Source organism: Phocoena phocoena, chromosome 3 (genome assembly GCF_963924675.1).
Source record: "Phocoena phocoena chromosome 3, mPhoPho1.1, whole genome shotgun sequence".
Lineage (NCBI taxonomy): Eukaryota > Metazoa > Chordata > Mammalia > Artiodactyla > Phocoenidae > Phocoena > Phocoena phocoena.
Window position 1 is genome coordinate 128229624 of NC_089221.1, and position 18940 is coordinate 128248563.

The 18940-nt window shown below is 46.3% G+C and overlaps 1 protein-coding gene across 1 annotated transcript in view; it reads right to left on the reverse strand.

Annotated features, from left to right (window-relative positions):
• Positions 1-3833: 3833 nt before the first annotated feature.
• FAT2 (FAT atypical cadherin 2) overlaps positions 3834-18940 on the reverse strand; it is a 66690-nt gene continuing 51583 nt past the window's right edge. The window contains 4 exon segments of the mRNA XM_065874320.1: positions 3834-4372; positions 5380-5837; positions 8109-8262; positions 10694-11135. Of these exon segments, the coding sequence (XP_065730392.1) occupies positions 3834-4372; positions 5380-5837; positions 8109-8262; positions 10694-11135 (1593 nt within the window).

The following is an 18940-nucleotide window of genomic DNA, read 5'->3' on the forward strand; positions in this document are numbered from 1 at the left end:
CTTCTACCCCCAGATAGTCACTTTTTGCGGCTCTCCCCGCAAGACCTGATGTGTATCCCTCCAGAGCACTGCTCTGATTCCTGGAAGATGTATCTACCTTCTCCATAAGACCTTGAGAAACTCCGTGTGATGGTGCGGCAGTGCAGGCTGTCCATCCGAGGAGCTGTCTCACAATTCCCTTGCCATTGGTCCTGGTGGATTACAGGTGCCCCTGGTGGATTACGGCTGCCCTTCCTCGTGGGACGTGGTTGTGAGTCCTCGCCGCCCCCCCGCAGCCCCGCCCCCTTCCTAGCTGCCCTCCTCTAGCAATGCCCAAGGTTACTGGGTCGCTCTTAAGGCCCAGCCTCAGAACTGGATGCAGGATTACAAGGGTGGTCTGGAGTTGAGCCCTGGGGTTGAGCAGACATTCCAGCTGTTAACACCACTTAGAATTATAGTGACGTTCTTGGCCTCTGAACTCAGTTGGATCCTTGGACTAGTTTCTGCTATTCTTCAGTCTTCTGATATCCTGTATTTATAATTGGTTTCACGAACCCAAATGTAAGGCATAGTTCTGGAGTCCGGCAGCCCTGGATTGAATCCTGACCCTGTCACTCATGAACTGGGTGACTTCACTTTGAGTCACTACTGTAAGTTACAAGCCACTTAATTTCTGGATGCCTCCTGTTCCTTCATCTGTAAAACAGAGATGACAGTACTTACCTTACGGGTTTTTGGTGAGGATTAAATGAGATAAGACATGCCAAGTGCTTGCACAGCACCTGTCATATAGCAAGTGCCAGTAGTGGTGGTGAGGATGATTATGGTGAACTGTGTTTTCACCTGGGTCAGGTCAGGAGGCCTAGGTCTGGGTCTCTGCCTTTCTCTGACACTGTCACGCTGTGTCAGACTCAGGACGTTTGGAATCAGAACCCCAGTGCCTTGAGATGCGAGGATTTCCCTGAAAACCTTCTCCTCTGCGGCTCTGCTTCTTGGTCCCAGAGAGCCCTCTAGTGGCTGACCCATGAAGGTGCAGGCTCAGGAGGACGAAGGGAAGGAGGGGACAGGTGGGGACAGAGGTGGGCTGGGTGGAGAGAGGCTCCCCATCCAGGAAAAGAGCATGTGGTATTTTAGGGAGATGCCAAGGCTGGTGTCAGACCTGAATGTGGTGTCCCTGCTCTGAAGTTCTACCTGTGGAACTTCACACAAACCCCTTCTCTTCTGCAGGCCTCAGGGTGAGGAACATTGAGAACAAAGATGGACTAGATCCGTGTTTCCCAGAGATGATTTAGAGGGCCTTAGACAGTCATTGTGAAAACCAGAATGGTTATGTATCTTCATGTGCGCTACAAAAAATAGGAATTTTCAGATCTTTTCTTTTATGGATATTATCCTTTTAAGGTGAATAAAAACATTTTTTAAAATCTAAGTACAGTAAAAACAACTTAGTAAATAATAGTACAGGTGTTATTCTATCAGGACAAAAATCATAAAAGTGTTAAGGAAAGCAACAGAAATTTGGGCGACACTGGACGAGGTTATTTGTGACTTCCCGCACAGGTCCGATAAGTTAATCCCGTTTGTATACTACCCAGTGTTGTGCCCTAGCGTGATGGTCACCAGTTATTGTTTATGCTGCTATAAGCTCTTTGAACGTATCCCTGAGAATAGGGATATTATTTACTCTTCATTTTACTGGACAGTGAGAGGCCCGGTCATACCTGCCTGAGACCACGTTAGTGTGTGGCACGGCAGGTTTGGAACCGAGCCCATCGGACCCCAGACCCACGGTCTGCTGTGGTGCCTCCCATGGACGTGCCTTCTCTGCCCACCTGCACTGGGAGCCTGTCGGCAGGGACTGGACTGTCCAGTCTTAGTGTTGTACCCTCAAGGCCCGCACGGACCAGGTTGCCTGGTGACATTCACATCCAGCTGGGCTTCAGGGCGAGCTGTGGAGCAGCGCCAAAGGCTGACTCTGGGCATCCGGAGGCTGGCCTCCCAAACCTGCGATATTGTCCCCTCTCCCTGACCAGTGCGATGTGTGGCCAAGGGTGCTGGCCGGGGCGGGGGGCGGTCAGCAGTCCTGAAGTCTTGTCCAGGGCCTTTCATTCACCTGCTGCGTAGCAGACTTGTCCACTAACTATGCACAGTTGTATCAGAACTAGAGGTCTTTTTTCCAAATAGTGTCCTGGGCCCTTCTCCCAGAGGTTCTGATTTTATATGTGTGGGCCTCAGAGATCTGTATTTTAGCCATTTTGCAAGGTTTGAGAATCATGGTGCTTAATGACCTCTGGGGCCCCTTCCAGCCCCTAAATCCCACGAACCTCAGCTTGGAAGGGCCTATAGACCCTTGTGACCTTCCCCTGACCAAACAGCCTAAGTGACACGGAAAATAACAGTAAAAAAGATATTTTATTGTTAAAAAAAAACAACAACCACAAATAACCAGTAAAACCAGGCATCCCGTCACTCACGCTCACAGTCGCCCGCACAGCCATGAACCATGCACGCAAACACCCTGTCACCCACACAGCTCCCTCTTGCTGGAGGCAGCAGCCCTATGGGTAAGAGTGGCTATTGCTCTTCCTTTAGACTTTCATCTCCAGAAGCAAGACACATGAAAAGGCAGTGGACCGGAGACAGGGATTGGCAGGTGAGGGAGTGGCAAGGCCACCAGAAGTCTCTGGTCCCTACCACTCCGGGCTACATATGTTCTGCACATGTGTACACACGTACTGTACATGAGCACCCACATGTGCAGACACAGGCCCACAATGACCCTCCATGCATAGGGTTGAGTCGCTGCAGGTAACACTTGGATTGGCAGGCCTCTGAAACAGAGGGGCAGGAAAGGATACTCCTGATGTCTGGCTCCCTGCTTCCACCCTTCCCTGCATAGGAGTTCCGACTTCCTTGTGTCTATGGAAGAAAAATCCCTTTGGGGCAACTCATCCAGACAGCAAGGTTGAAAAGTGCCTAAGAATTTTTTTTAAAATGAAGAATGATGTCCTTCTTGCCTTTGGCCCAAAGTGCTTGCGAAACTTGGGCTGACGAACCCAGAGTTCCATGAGGTCTGAATTCTTTAACAAAGACGGTTCAGGGGCTGCACAGATCCTGGCAGGCCCTGGCTAGTAGAAAGTCAGGCTTTAAGTCAGACTTAAAGAGGAGGCTCAAGGTGTTTGGAATTAGATTAGAGGAGTGGGACCTCCAGGAGGCTGAGGCCAAGTGATGCTCCTTGGGAACCCTTGTTGCCATAGTTCACTGTCTTACGCCTGATGCCTAGCTCGGTGCCTGACGTGGAGCAGACTCTGCAGCGAGGCAGGCAGGGCGTACAAGTGACATGTGGTAGCTGCTCCCCTGCTGCTCCCCTCTCAGCCCCTAGGACACCCTGTTGCCCTGCAGGGTCGGTGACCTTGGACCGTGTCTCTCAGCAGCTGTGGTGCTTGCCTGTGAGGCATGATCCCACCTCGGCCTGCAGCGTGTGCAGCAACGGGCAGGTCTAAGAATGCATCCGACAGGCCCGTTCAGGCCCTGACTCCCTAGGAACTGTCAGGGAGACGCACACTGCCTCTTACCCATCCCAGGAGTCCGTTTTTCCTGGGTTTCCAGGGTAACGGCTCTGTGCACACCCTTTCTGCTGGGGGCCCTAGTGCTGTTTCTGGAGCTCTACCCTCAGCTTCCCTCCATCCTCAGGGACTAGCTGGGGGTCTGGAAGAGCACATTTCAAGATGTGGCAACCCGGACTGGGTATGGGGGCTTCCCTCCCACTTTCCCAGCCACGCTCAACTGGCTCCCCGCCAGACAGGGGAAGGCGCCAAGTCCTCGGCCTCCCCCTTGCCTCCGTCTGAGGGCAGCTAGAACATGACCTCCTCACAGCTCCCATAATCACTCTCCACCATGTCAGAGCCCTCATAGTTGGAGGGAGCCTGGGGCTGGCCCCGGCCCGTGGGACGCCCGCCCCCTACCTCGCAGTCGGCGTAAGAGGGCCCGGCCCGGCTGAGGTGCATGCTCACCCCCTTGTAGCCCCCTTCTGCCAGGCAGGGCCCTGGCCCTCCCCCTCCCTGCTGGAACTGCGAGTGGTAGTAGCTGATAGCTGTGTACTCGTTGAGACAGGGGGCCAGCAGGTGCTCCCGGGGACTGGGGGGCCGTCGGGGGATCAGATCTTCCAGGTTCTGGTTGCTGTACCGGGGTGGAAGGGGTGCTCGCTTGTTCTCCATCTCCAGTGGGAAGGGGAAGCCCCCGTAGAGGCCAGTGGGGTCCGGCATCACAGCTGGGTTCCGGTGGCAGCGAGGCGATGGCAGCAGAGGGCCGGGGGTCCCTTCGGAGCGGGGGTATTCCCAGCGTTCCTTCCTGGAGTAAGTTGGGGGCCAGACTGTGGCTCCACCTGGGTACACTGAAAGGGAACAGCAAGATAGGGTGAGCTCTGAGTTTCCCTGGTGAAAGCTCCAACTGGCCTAAGGGCTGCTCTACATGACTTAGCATGTGGTACAGATGGGCCGAGGAGTCGGTGGGTATGTGGCCCGTCTGTGCGTTGTCTCTGGCAGCTTAGATTCATATCTAGAATCCAATGGGGTCAAGTTCAAAGCCAGAGGTTTAACTCAAAGCCAGCCCGTCTTGTAAATTTGTGCCACTGATCCAAGGGTCAGTGGATAAGGGAAGAATCTGAATGGCTCCATGCATCCCACCCCCATTCCTGGAGACAGCAGCTCTATCCCAAGTCCTACTGGCGAGTTTTGTCTCCTTAATTGAAGGAAACAAACACATATTTTGGACTAGGAGGTGTGATGGCATCTATCACAGAGAGGGATTAAATGAGATGTGGCTTCGAAGGTTGGAGATCAGGCATCCTTGGTCCTACCTCTGTCCCTGCTACTGAATAGTTGGGGAAGTTAGAATAAGTCACTGTGGCTTTATGGGTCCCAATTATGGGACCCAACTTGCAGAAAGAGCAAATACTTGTTTTAACTATTACTGAATAAGCCAGAAAATATAAAGTGCTTTACAAATTCACCTCCTTCTGAGCCAAAGATGAGAGGGGGTGAAGGTCCCTCCTCTGGGTCAGCCAGGTCTGGCCCAAGGCTACTGTACCTCTAGACTGGGCATCCAGAAGCCCCCTTTTCACTTCAGGGATCCTACCCACCCCATCCAGGGTCTACAGGTTTCTGCCATGGACATCAATCCTGTGGAATGTCTTGGAAGTTAGAGGAGTAGATCATGGTACAGCGGAATGAGGCACAGACTCTGAGTCCAGAGACCTGGGATCTGGTGCAGCCCACTAGTGCACCGTGACCTTGACCACGTCCCTTCATGGACTGGATGGTGGCTCAGATAATGGAGTGTTTCAGTCTATTACCCTGTTCCATCAATCCCAGAGGCTAAAGGCCTGTGGGCTGTACTGACCCATCTCCTCGCCTGACCAGGTCCTCTTAATGATGGCCTCATTGTCAGAGTGGGAAGAGACCACCACCGGCGGGAGTCTGGGAGGCACGCTGCAGACCACTGGCCGTTGCTTAGAGCTGGGTCCAAAAGTGACGAGTTCATTTGGACCTGAGGTCTTGCTGGGCTCCACTTGGTTCAGGTTGTTGCAGGCGCTTGTGCTCAGGGGGTTGAGCTCAATGGCAGGTGTGGCTTGGGTGTCAACACCAACACTCCTGGCCAGGAGGTCTGGGTCCTCCATGGCCACGGGCTTGTGGGACTTGCAACGGCGGCAGTAGAAGAGAAGCCCAGTAGAGATTATGACAATGACCAGTAGGACCACTATGATGATCAGAATCTCCTGCTGTCCCCAGTCCCCCCTTTTGATCTCAGGGGTGACAAGACAGTGTCCTTCTGAGCAGCCCCTTGATTCCATTTCACACCTGCAGACACAGAGAAGTAGTCAGGGGACTGAGTCACTATACTGCCCTTTCCATGTCCCCTCTTAAAAGATGTATGGGATAAAAACCCCTGCACTCAAGCCTGCCTCTCCAATTTCCCACCAAAAAAAAAAAAAAAAAAAGTAATTATCACACATATCAACACATCAACTTCAGTTTCACATCATCCTCTACCAGTGAGGTATGAGACTCAGCAATACCCTTGTTCATGACCATTTGAATCTAGGCTCTGGGCAAGTCCATTATGTTCCACCCGTGAGATCTAGGCATTGGATACACTGCCTACCACTGAGGTCAAATTTCCAATCATATACTGTGGTAGAGGCAGCCAGCAACCTAGCTGTCCTTCGGGTCAGGGTCCCAGATACAAGTCAGCAGTCACCCAGCAATGGTAACCAGGCGCCAGTGTTCCCTCTGTCCCTCACCAGGAGGTCGCAGGAACCCAGCATGGCTCCACACAGACCTTACACGGGACAGCTTGCTCAGAGAGAACCCCCTAGAACCATATGACCTCTCAGGTCACCTTCAGCTTGGCTTTCATTGGTGTGAGGCTCCTAGGAGACTTCTATAGTCAGCTTTACCTACTTTTTTTTTTTAATAGATCTTTATTGGAGTATAATTGCTTCACAGTACTGTGTTAGTTTCTGTGGCACAACAAAGCGAATCAGACATGCTTATACATGTCCCCATATCCTCTCCCTCTTGAGCCTCCTTCCCCTCGCCCCATCCCACCCCTGTAGGTCATCGCAAAGCACCTAGCCAATCTCCCTGTGCTATGCTGCTGCTTCCCACCAGCCAACTATTTTACATTCGCTAATGTATATATGTCGATGATACTCTCATTTCGCCCCAGCTTCGCCCTCCCACCCCATGTCTTCAAGTCCATTTTCTATGTCTACCTCTTTGTTCCTGCCCTGCAACTAGGTTCATCAGTACCATTTTTTTTGTTTTTTTTTTTTAGATTCCATATATATGCGTTAGCATACTTTTGAGGGACATTGGGAAAGGCTCCCTCCATCCCACGTGAGTCCCAGTGCCTGAAATTTCACCACCAACAGTTTGTCCTTTGGGTTACACGTTGGCCTCCCCAAATTCTCTTTTAAAATGCAAACACCGCTTTCAGCCAGGAAGTGTCCCCCAACACAATGGTCCCCAACCTTTTAGGCACCAGGGACCGGTTTCACGGAAGACAGTTTTTCCATGGGCCGGTGTGGGGAGGGGATGGTTCAGGCGGTAATGCGAGTGATGGGGAGCGATCCGGAGCAGCAGATGAAGCTTCGCTCCCTCACTCGCCACTCTCCTCCTGCTGTGCGGCCAGGTTCCTAACAGGCCTCGGACCGGTCCTTGGCCGAGTATTGGGGACCCCTGCCCTAACACATCTCCTGGATGGAGAGAATCCCCTGCTGCAGAGTGAGGCGCACAGTGGGGCTGGAAATGCCAGGTGCTGAAAGAAAGGACTTGGATCTTAAACACACGGGGGAGCCTTGGACAGGCCCTTTCCTTCTCTGGGCCTCAGTTTCATCTGTAAATTGGGTGGATGGACTATATCATTGGATCTCTTATGTACCCACTGACAGCAAGGGGGTACCTTGTTGTTATAAGTAGAATCCTTGGAGAATCTCCTTCCTTGGAGATTACAGTTTAGTTGGTCCAGGAATCTGTATTTTTCACAAGTCCCCCTCATGATTTTTAAAGGTTTCCAAGTTGGGGAGCCATAAAACCAGAGAATTGCCAAAGCCTCTTTACATCTAGGATTCTAGGGATGATTCTCCTTCCCTTACAACCCCGCAGGCCAGCATAATACAAGGCACAGGTAGCTAGTGGTGGGGTTTGAGGCCCACAGCAGTGCCTGAATCAAGTGGAATCATTACCCCCAGGCCGCTTTCTGGGAAGTCACGGTCCAGAGCAAGAGAATAAGAGCTTTAGCTACTTTCAGACTTCAGCAAAGATCAGAACTGCCCGAAGATCTGCAGATTCCTTGGCCCCAGCCTAGTGAGTCCAATTCAGTAGGTTCAGAATAGGGCTTGGGAAATCTGTCTTTTTAACGAGCACCTCCCCTCCCAGAGTGTTCTGATGCAGGTGGTGGGAGGGAGAAGCCTTGACACGTGGAAAAGGCCAAGAAGCCAGGTAACCAGAGCACTCAGCCCCTGGCTGCCCATTGGCCTCTCTAGGGGTCAGAGTGCAGAGGTCATCCCCCAGTGGTGCCACACTCAGGGAGAGGAACCAATGGCAGGGGACCTCTCCTGTGCTTACCTGTCTCCCATGTAGGGGTGAGGGCAGATACAGGGGGCTCCTTCGGGGGAAGAGATGCAAGTTCCACCTTCCAGGCAGGGCATCGAAGTGCAGTTCTCCTTCCTTTGTTCACAGTGCCTCCCAGAGAACTGTGAGGGGCATGTGCAGACATAGCCTGGGGAGAAGGGCAGGGCCATGAGAGAGCACTCTGGTCCAGTGGCCCCAGGGGACAGGTTCTCGTGTGTTTGCAGATCCCAGTGTTCACACATAGTTATTGAGTGCCTCTCTCTGCCACATGCACTGTGGTAGGCACTGGTGCCCTGCTGGACAAGAAGGTTGGATCCCTGCCCTCAAACAACTTACAGACTACAGAGAATAGGCATCTAAAGGATAATAATGAGTATCGTCATCCTAGACAACACTATTTATTGTAATCGTTGTTCTAAGAATCTTCATGTATTAGCTCATTTGATCCTCCCGACAGCCCTGAGATTGGTTACTGTTATTGTCCTCATCAGGGACAGGTACAAGTTGATGGCAGGTCAGGGAATGAGGCTCGGGGAATGCATGCCATTTGCTCAGGGTCACACAGCAAGCAAATGGCAATTTGGGGGTTCAAACTGAGATAGTTATAGATAATATCTGTATATTAGTAATTATCATAAAAATTAGTTTTATTGAAGGGAAGCATTGGGGAAAGGAGTTAGCCTAAACTAGGCACCAGGGGAGGTTTCCTGGAGGCGGTGATATTTTAGTTGAGACCTGAAGGTTGAGTAAAAATTAGCCAGGCAAAAAGATAAAGGGGCAAAGAGGAAGATGTTTCAGGCAGAGGAGAACGTGTGCAAAGGTTTGGAGGAGAGGGTGTGGCATGTCACCAGGGTGGACCAGCAGGTGGGAGGGGCCAGGGCATAGGACCCACAGGAAGGAATTAGGAATTGGGACTCCATCTGAACGGCATCTGAACGGCAAGGGGAAGCCACTGCAAGATTCCAAGCAGGAAAGCGATGTGCTCATATCTACATTGTTTAAAGATCTCTCTGGTGCCCTGCTGGAAGATGCTAGTGGAGGGAGAGAAGCAGGAGAGCAGGGAGGTGGCTGGTGCAGAAGAAAAGAAGAGAGGTGATGGGGATTGGGGTCAGACCAATGGCGGTGGGGATGCAGAAGTGATGGACTCCTTGGGTATCTTAGGTAGAAATGACAGTATTATTTGTCAGGCAAAGATTAGAAAATGGGAGAATGCCAAGTGTTGCCAGAGATGTAGGGGCCTAGGAATCTCACGCACTTGCTGGTGGAAGTACAGACTGCTGCGGCCATGCTGGACGGCAGTCTGACCCGATTTAGTCAAAGTAACTATTTGCATACTCTGAGTATGTGAATTCCGTCTCTGGGTGTTGCGTATGTATGTGTGTATGTGTGAAAAGTTCTCACACAGGTTTGTAACATGATGTGGGAGGATGTTCAGTGCAGCATTGTTGATGGAGGTGGGATGTCCATTGCTGGGAGAGTCCAGAGGGGAAAGGTGAGCGCGTGCACGCCTTGGAGTATTGAGCCGCAATTAAAAGCAATGAATAAGAATTACTCGTGGCAGCGTGGATGGAAAACTGTAAAACATGATATACCAGTTATATAAGTTAGAAATTCAAGCATGTGAAAAAGAGTTCTTACATTTTGAAAGAACTCATTTTAAAACTTTAAATGTTTGCCTATGGGTTTGAGGAAGGGAGAAGGCAGTGGAGTATAAAGGGCAATAAGAAAGAGAAACTGGGCTTCCCTGGTGGCGCAGTGGTTAAGAGTCCGCCTGCCAATGCAGGGGACACGGGTTAGAATCCTGGTCCCGGAGGATCCCGCATGCCGCGGAGCAACTAAGCCCATTCGCCACAATTACTGGAGCCTGCGTTCTAGAGCCCATGAGCCACAACTACTGAGACCTGCACGCCTAGACCCTCTGCTTCGCAACAGGAGAAGCCACCGCAATGAGAAGCCCGCGCACTGCAACGAGGAGTAGCCCCCGCTTGTCACAACTAGAGAAAGCCCGCACACAGCAACGAAGACCCAACGCGGCCAAAAATAAATTTTAAAAAAAAGAGAGGGAGAGAGAAACTTAGCGCGCACCAATGATGACACTGAGATGTGTGATGACTTCAGCCTTCTACATCAGAGGTCTCCATTCGTACCCTTCCCCCATCCAAAAAAAAAAAGGAGAAAGAAAGATAGTTCTTGTTGAGGGAGAAAGAAGACTACTGGCCTCCCCTGGTGTAAACCTAGCAGATCCCTACTCGTTACTCACCAGACAGTAAGGGGAAGAGGGGGATATTTCCACTGAGATCTGCACCCTGAGCACGCCTCTCGCTTAACAGCCCTGTGACCTTGGGTGCGTTCCTTTACCTCTCTGGGTATCCCTTACGTAGCCCGGTGGTTTCCTGAGCAGTAAAATGGAGTTTAAATGGCTCTCTTCTCCGCCCTCCACCCCCGCTCCCTCCCTCATAGGACTGTGGTGGAGGAATCGGCTTGGTAAACTCTATGGTGATACACGATTGCTAGTTCAACCTGGCAGGGTCCTCTGCAGAGCCTCCTGGGATAAGCCTCAGGGTCAGCCCTAGCCTTACCTGCCCCACGGGTCTGTGAGCACTTTCCACCGTTGAGACACGGGTTCTGGCTGCACTGGTCACTGTGGAGGCAACACTGGGTGAGGGCCCGCCTCTCCAGCATGCCCGCCACCTTCTTGCCATGGGCCAGCAGCTCCAGCGCCTCTCCGTTGATCATGACAGCATCCAGGCAGCCTTCGAAGCCCTGGGAGACATTTGGGAAAGAATGCAAGAGGACGAGGCCACCCAGAAAGAGGTCCCTTTCAGGCCTCAGACTCCAGCAGTTCTCTGGGAGCGCAAGGGAGGCGTTGGCTGCACTGTCAACCGACAGGTGAACGGAAGTATCTGTCTCCTCCACCAGAACAGAGTGCCACTCTTGGTCATTCACACGAGACTGGGAGGAAAGATTTCTGTAGAAGCCACCTGGGCAATGGTATTCCAGCTGGAGCACTCCATCGACCAGCTGTAAAGAAAATGCAAATGGCCATCAGCAAAGCCAAGAAGCACTTAAAAAATCCCTGCTCAGAAGCTGCCAGTGCAAAGAATGTTAGTTTATTTTCACAGATAGGAGGGGTAGTGTTTGGTGATTTTCAAGGCTGTTTTAGACATTGTATTTGTAGAGTATAGAAACCCTCAAAGTGCTCTTCTATGGTTTCATTTGGCCCTCGCCGCTCTCCGTGGGATGGCCTGGGCAGGGATGATATCTCCATTTCAGAGATGAGGAAACTGAGGCCCAGAGATGCCTTGCTGATCAAGACCCTGTCTTTTGGATTCTTCTTCACAGGCCTCTCCAGTATTCTATACTCCTCAGCCTTCAGGGATACCAAAAACCTCCCTCTCACCCCCACTCCCTTACTCAACAGTTCAACAGTTCTTGAAGTGGGTCTCTAAGACGATTTCAGGGCATCTACAATGTGAAACTATTTTCATAGTAATCCAAGACATTATTTGCCTCTTCTACTCTGATTCTGTTACAAATATACAGTGGTGATCTCTAGACATGCGCTATCACAACAGATAAAGGCAGAAGTAGGTACGAGCCAGCTAGCTTCTATTAAGCCAGATGTAAGAGAAATTTGCAAAAATGTAAAACAATACCACTCTTTTTTTAATTATGGAAAATGGAACAATTTTTCTTAAAAATACGGTATTTATGTTAACATGTAATGGGTTTCTTGTTATTTTAAAACTTCTCAGTTTTAATTTCTAATAATGAAAATGCCAATAGCTGTTACCCACATAAACAAAACTTCCCTATGATCCTCGATTATTTTTAAGAGTATAAGAAGTCCCAGAATCAAAAAGTGTGAGAATCACTGGGTTAGAACATTTTAGTTCCCTTCACCCTCGAGAAGTGGGACTACTTGTGGCCAAATAGTTTTCCTGTCACTCTGGGTTAGGTAGCACTTTCTCTGGGTGAAATGTGAAGATCTAACCCAGTGTTTTCCAGAAGTTGGACATTTGTACACCATCTTCCTGATTTTTGCCCTGGTTGAATTCTACCTATACCTTTATTTCCTTAAAAAGAAAACGGTATTATTACAGTAAATAGAAAACCAATATAACCTGCCATTAAGAAAAGACAATGACAAATATAAGTACAACTTATACAAAACATTGTCATTAAATCACTCCTTTCACTTACCTAGGACCACAGATCTGTTGATTCCTCCATCTTTTCACTGTCTCTCCCCTCTGTAATGTCCTCATTCCTCTCCTTACCAATCTTAAATTCCATAGCCAAACTCCTGTCCCTCTTTTACTTGGTAGAACTCACTTGGCTAATACACAAATCCGGTAAAATCCAACTCTCCCTCTATATATAAGTATCATGGAGCTGAACATGGCTGGAGAAAAACACACAGCTTTTGCTTATTGGTCTCCCTTTAATTTCATGACCATAAGTCTCAAATGAGCCCTTCATGCTACCCAACAATCGTACTATCTTGCTTAGTTCCCTCACTCTCTCAGATGACTATTTTCACGACTTCTCTCTCCTCAGACCCTTAACGTCTCTCTCCCCATCCTCGCTCTCAGCAATCAGATGGAAACTTCCAGGCACTCTCACCATCATATCTGTCCACGTTGTCCAAAGCCAATCTCTCCATTCATGCACTAGATCCCACCCCACCCCCCTTACCTCCTGAAGGACAAGATGCCACTGACTTTCCTTTCTCCTTCCTACATCTTTGTTCACTCTCTACTGGATCATCCCAGTCATCACATAAACATGCTGTTATTGTTCTAATCTTTAAAAAAAAAAAGTTTCCTTGAACGCACTTTTCCTGCCAGATAGCACTTTCTTTCTTTGCTTTCCCTTTGCAGCAAAATTCTACCCCCACCCACCATGACACTGAAGCCACTGGTGTCAGGGCACTCAGCATCCTTTGTGTTGCCAAATTCAATGATTGATATCACTTCCCATCTTACTTGACCTCTCAGCAGCATATTATGCAGCTGATCACTGCTTCCTTCTTGATACACATCCCTCATTTGGCTTCCCAGATACAATACTCTCTTGGTTTTTCTCCAACATCATTGGTTGTATCTTTTCATTCTCCTTTATTGGATCCTCCTCGTCCCCAACCTCTCAGTGTTGGAGTATGTCAGGGATAAATCCTTAGTCTACTCTCTTTTCACTCTACACTCTTTGGTGATCTCCCCAGTCTCATGGCTTTGAATACTATGTATATGTGGAAGAATCCCAGATCTTCATCTCCACCCAGACCTTTCTCGCTAGATTTTGTTTGTCTAGCTCCACTAGTAGGTCTAATAGTCATCTCAAGCTCATATGTCCAAAACGGAACTTCTGGTCATCCCCCTTCCCCAACCTACTCCACCTGTATCCTTGCCCGCGTCTGTTGGCAGCAACTCCATTCCTTCAGGTTGCTCAGGTCAACATCTTACTCCTTGCTTTCTCTCGGAGCCCTTATTCAGTTCATCAGGAAGTCCTGTTGACCTTACCTTCAAAATCTCTCCAGAATCTGAACTCTTTTTCCCAGTTCCCCTGTCATTCCCCTGATCTAAACTGCCATCAGCTCTCACCAGAATTACTGCCTTTTGGCTGGGTCTTTCCACTTCCATCTTTGTTCCTCTAAAATCTATTCTCAACACAGCAGCCACAAGGACCGTTTTTTAATATGTCACACCATGTTAATTCTCTGCTCAAAACCTTCTAATGCCCCCCACTTTGCTCAGAATAAAACTCAAAGTCCTTAAATAGCCTATGAGACCTTTATAGATATGACCCCATCCTATTACATCTCTGACCTCAACTCCTGCTACTACTGTCCCCTTGCTCACTTCACTCAAGCCATATTGACGTCTGAGCTGTTCCTTAAACATGCCAAGCAATCTCCTGCCAATGACTATACCCTCTACCTAGAATGCTGTTCCCCCAGAAGTCTACATGGCTAACTACCTCACCCCCTTCAAATTATTGTTCAATTATCACCTCAATGAAGCCTTCCCTAACCACCTTATTTAAAATTGCTACTTCCCACAAAAGGGCAGAATGCAAGCATCATCTCCTCCACTCTGGCTTGGTAGGCAACATAGCAGTTAGAGGCTCATCTTCATTGAGGGAGAAAAGCAGAATGTACAGAATGTACCAGGCACCTTCAAGATGGTGGAGGAGTAAGATGTGGAGACCACAAATACATTAAAACTACATCTACATGTGGAACAACTCCTACAGAACACCTACTGAACACTGGCCGAAGACCTCAGACTTCCCAAAAGCTTTGCTTTTGCCTTTGTCCTAGGGTTCTGTCTGCCTGGTTTTTTTGTTTGTTTTGTTTTTTATAGTATAGCTTTTAGGGCTTGTTATCATTGGTGGATTTGTTTTTTGGTTGGTTCTCTCTTTCTTTACTTTTAAAGTTTTTTATTTTTAATAATTTTTTTTATTTTAATAACTTTATTTTATTACTTTTTCTTTCTTTCTTTGGAATGTAGAAGCATTTAGGAGAATCCAGCTATATTTTATTAAGCCAGATATGAAAGAGATTTGCAAAGATGTAAAACAATGCCATTATCAGTAATTTTTAAAATACTGCTTTTCAAAAATTATGTTATTTATGTGAACATGAACTGGGCTTATTACTCATTTCTAAATGGATTAATAACAGCTATTTTAAGTGTTTCATGGTTTTAATTTCTAACAGGGTAAACATCACTAGATATAACTCACATTAACAAAAGCTCTTTGGGCTTCTTTCTTTTTTTGGATTCTTTCTTTTTCCTCCCTTTTCTTCTGAGCCATGTGGCTGACAGAGTCTTGGTGCTCTGGCCGGGTGTCAGGCCTGAGCCTCTGAGATGGGAGAGCTGAGTTCAGGACATTGGTCCACCAGAGACCTCCCAGCCCCACATAATATCAAACGGCAAAAGCTCTCCCAGACATCTCCATCTCAACACTAAGACCCAGCTGCACTCAACGACCAGCAATCTACAGTGCTGGATGCCCTATGTCAAACAACTAGCAAGACAGGAACACAACCCCACCCATTAGCAGAGAGGCAGCCTAAAAATCATAATAAGGGTCACAGACACCCCAGAAAACACCACCGGACGTGGTCCTACCCACCAGAAAGACAAGATCCAGTCTCATCCACCAGAATACAGGTGCCAGTCCCCTCCACCAGGAAGCCTACACAACCCACTGAACCAACCTTACCCACAGGGAGAAGACACCAAAAACAATGGGAACTACGAACCTGCAGCCTGAGAAAAGGAGACACCAAACACAGTAAGTTAAGCAAAATGAGAAGACAGAGAAATACACAGCAGATGAAGGAGCAAGGTAAAAACCCACTGGACCAAACAAATGAAGAGGAAATACACAGTCTACCAGAAAAAGAATTTAGAGTAATGATAGTAAAGATGATCCAAAATCTTGAAAATAGAATAGAGAAAATACAAGACACGTTTAACAAGGACCTAGAAGAGCTAAAGAGAAAAACAATGATGAACAAGACAATAAATGAAATTAAAAGTTCTCTAGAAGGAATCAATAGCAGAATAACTGAGGCAGAAGAACGGATAAGTGACCTGGAAGATAAAATAGGGGAAATAACTACCACAGAGCAGAAAAAAGAAAAAAGAATGAAAAGAATTGAGGACAGTCTCAGAGACCTCTGGGACAACATTAAGTGCACCAACATTAGAACTATAGGGGTCCCAGAAGAAGAAGGAAAAAAAAAGGGACTGAGAAAATATTTGAAGAGATTATAGTTGAAAACTTCCCTCATATGGGAGAGGAAATAGTCAATCAAGTCGAGGAAGTGCAGAGAGTCGGATACAGGATAAATCCAAGGAGAAACACGCCAAGACACATATTAATCAAACTATCCAAAATTAAATACAAAGAAAAAATATTAAAAGCAGCAAGGGAAAAACAACAAATAACATACAAGGGGATCCCCAGAAGGTTAACAGCTGATCTTTCATCAGAAACTCTGCAAGCCAGAAGGGAGTGGCAGGACATATTTAAAGTGATGAAAGGGAAAACCTACAACCAAGATTACTCTGCCCAGCAAGGATCTCATTCAGATTTGACGGAGAAATTAAAACCTTTACAGACAAGCAACAGTTAAGAGAATTCAGCACCACCAAACCAGCTTTACAACAAATGCTAAAGGAACTTCTTTAGGAAGGAAACCCAAAACAATTAAGAAAATGGGAATAGGAACATACATATCGATAACGACCTTAAATGTAAATGGATTAAATGCTCCAACCAAAAGACATAGACTAGCTGAATGCATACAAAACCAAGATCCATATATATGCTGTCTACAAGAGACCCACTTCAGACCTAGGGACACATGCAGACTGAAAGTGAGGGGATGGAAAAAGATACACCATGCAAATGGAAATCAAAAGAAAGCTGGAGTAGCAATTCTCATATCAGACAAAATAGACTTTAAAATAAAGACTATTACAAGAGACAAAGAAGGACACTACATAATGATCAAGGCATCAATCCAAGAAAGATATAACAATTGTAAATATTTATGCACCCAACATAGGAGCACCTCAATACATAAGGCAAATGCTAACAGCCATAAAAGGGGAAATCGACAGTAACACAATCATAGTAGGGGACTTTAACACCCCACTTTCACCAATGGACAGATTATCCAAAATGAAAATAAATAAGGAAACACAAGCTTTAAATGATACATTAAACAAGAAGGACTTAATTGATATTTATAGGACATTCCATCCAAAAACAGCAGAATACACTTTCTTCTCAACTGCTCATGGAACATTCTCCAGGATAGATCATATCTTGGGTCACAAATCAAGCCTTGGTAAATTTAAGAAAATTGAAATCGTATCAAGTATTTTTTCTAACCACAATGCTATGAGACTAGATATCAATTACAGGAAAAAATCTGTAAAAAATACAAACACATGGAGGCTAAACAATACACTATTAAATAAGCAAGAGATCACCAATGAAATCAAAGAGGAAATCAAAAAATACCTAGAAACAAATGACAATGAAAACACAGTGGCCCAAAACCTGTGCGATGCAGCAAAAGCAGTTCTAAGAGGGAAATATATAGCAATAAAATCCTACCTCAAGAAACAAGAAACATCTCAAATAAACAACCTAACCTTACACCTAAAGAAATTAGAGAAAGAAGAGCAAAAAAAACCCCGAAGTGAGCAGAAGGAAAGAAATCATAAAGATCAGATCAGAAATAAATGAAAAAGAAATGAAGGAAATGATAGCAAAGATCAATAAAACTAAAAGCTGGTTCTTTGAGAAGATAAGCAAAATTGATAAACCATTAGCCAGACTCATCAAGAAAAAAAGGGAGAAGACTCAAATCAACAGAATTAGAAATGAAAAAAGAGAAGTAAAAACTGACACTGCAGAAATACAAAGGATCATGAACGATTACTACAGGCAACTATATGCCAATAAAATGGACAACCTGGAAGAAATGGACAAATTCTTAGAAAAGCACAACCTTCTAAGACTGAACCAGGAAGAAATAGAAAATATGAACAGCACTGAAATAATAGATAATTATTATATCTATTATATAGATATAGATAATTATATATCTATTATATATAATAGATAATAATAAATAATAGATAATAGAAAATATCACAAGCACTGAAATTGAAACTGTGATTAAAAATCTTCCAGCAAACCAAAGCCCAGGACTAGATGGCTTCACAGGCAAATTCTATCAGACATTTAGAGAAGAGCTAACACCTATCCTTCTCAAATCTTCCAAAATATAGCAGAGGAAGGAACACTTCCAAATTCATTCTATGAGACTACCATCACCTTGATACCAAAACCAGACAAAGACGTCACAAAAACATAAAACTACAGGCCAATATCACTGATGAACATATGCAAAAATCTTCAATAAAATACTAGTAAACAGAATCCAACAGCACATTAAGAGGATCATACACCACGGTCAAGTGGGGTTTATCCCAGGAATGCAAGGATTTTTCAATATACACAAATCAATCAATGTTATAAACCATATTAACAAATTGAAGGATAAAAATCATATGATCATCTCAATAGATGCAGAAAAAGCTTTTGACAATATTCAACACCAATTTATGATAAAAACCCTCCAGAAAGTAGGCATAGAGGGAACTTACCTCAACATAATAAAGTCCATATATGACAAACCCACAGCCAACGTCGTTCTCAGTGATGAAAAACTGAAACCATTTCCACTAAGATCAGGAAAAAGACAAGGTTTCCCACTCTCCCCACAATTATTCAACATAGTTGGAAGTTTTAGCCACAGCAATCAGAGATGAAAAAGAAATAAAAGGAATCCAAACTGGCAGAGGAGAAGTAAAACTGTCACTGTTTGCAGATGACATGATACTATACATAGAGAATCCTAAAGTTGCTACCAGAAAACTACCATACAAGCAGCTCATGCAGCTCAATATCAAACAACAAAAAACCGAATCCAAAAATGGGCAGAAGACCTAAATAGACATTTCTCCAAAGAAGATTTACAGATTGCCAACAAACACATGAAAGGATGCTCAACATCACTAATCATTAGAGAAATGCAAATCAAAACTACAGTGAGGTATCACCTCACACCAGTCAGAATGGCTATCATCAAAAAATCTACAAACAATAACTGCTGGAGAGGGTGTGGAGAAAAGGGAACTCTCTTGCACTGTTGGTGGGAATGTAAATTGATACAGCCACTATGGAGAACAGTATGGAGGTTCCTTAAAAAACTAAAAATAGAACTACCATAC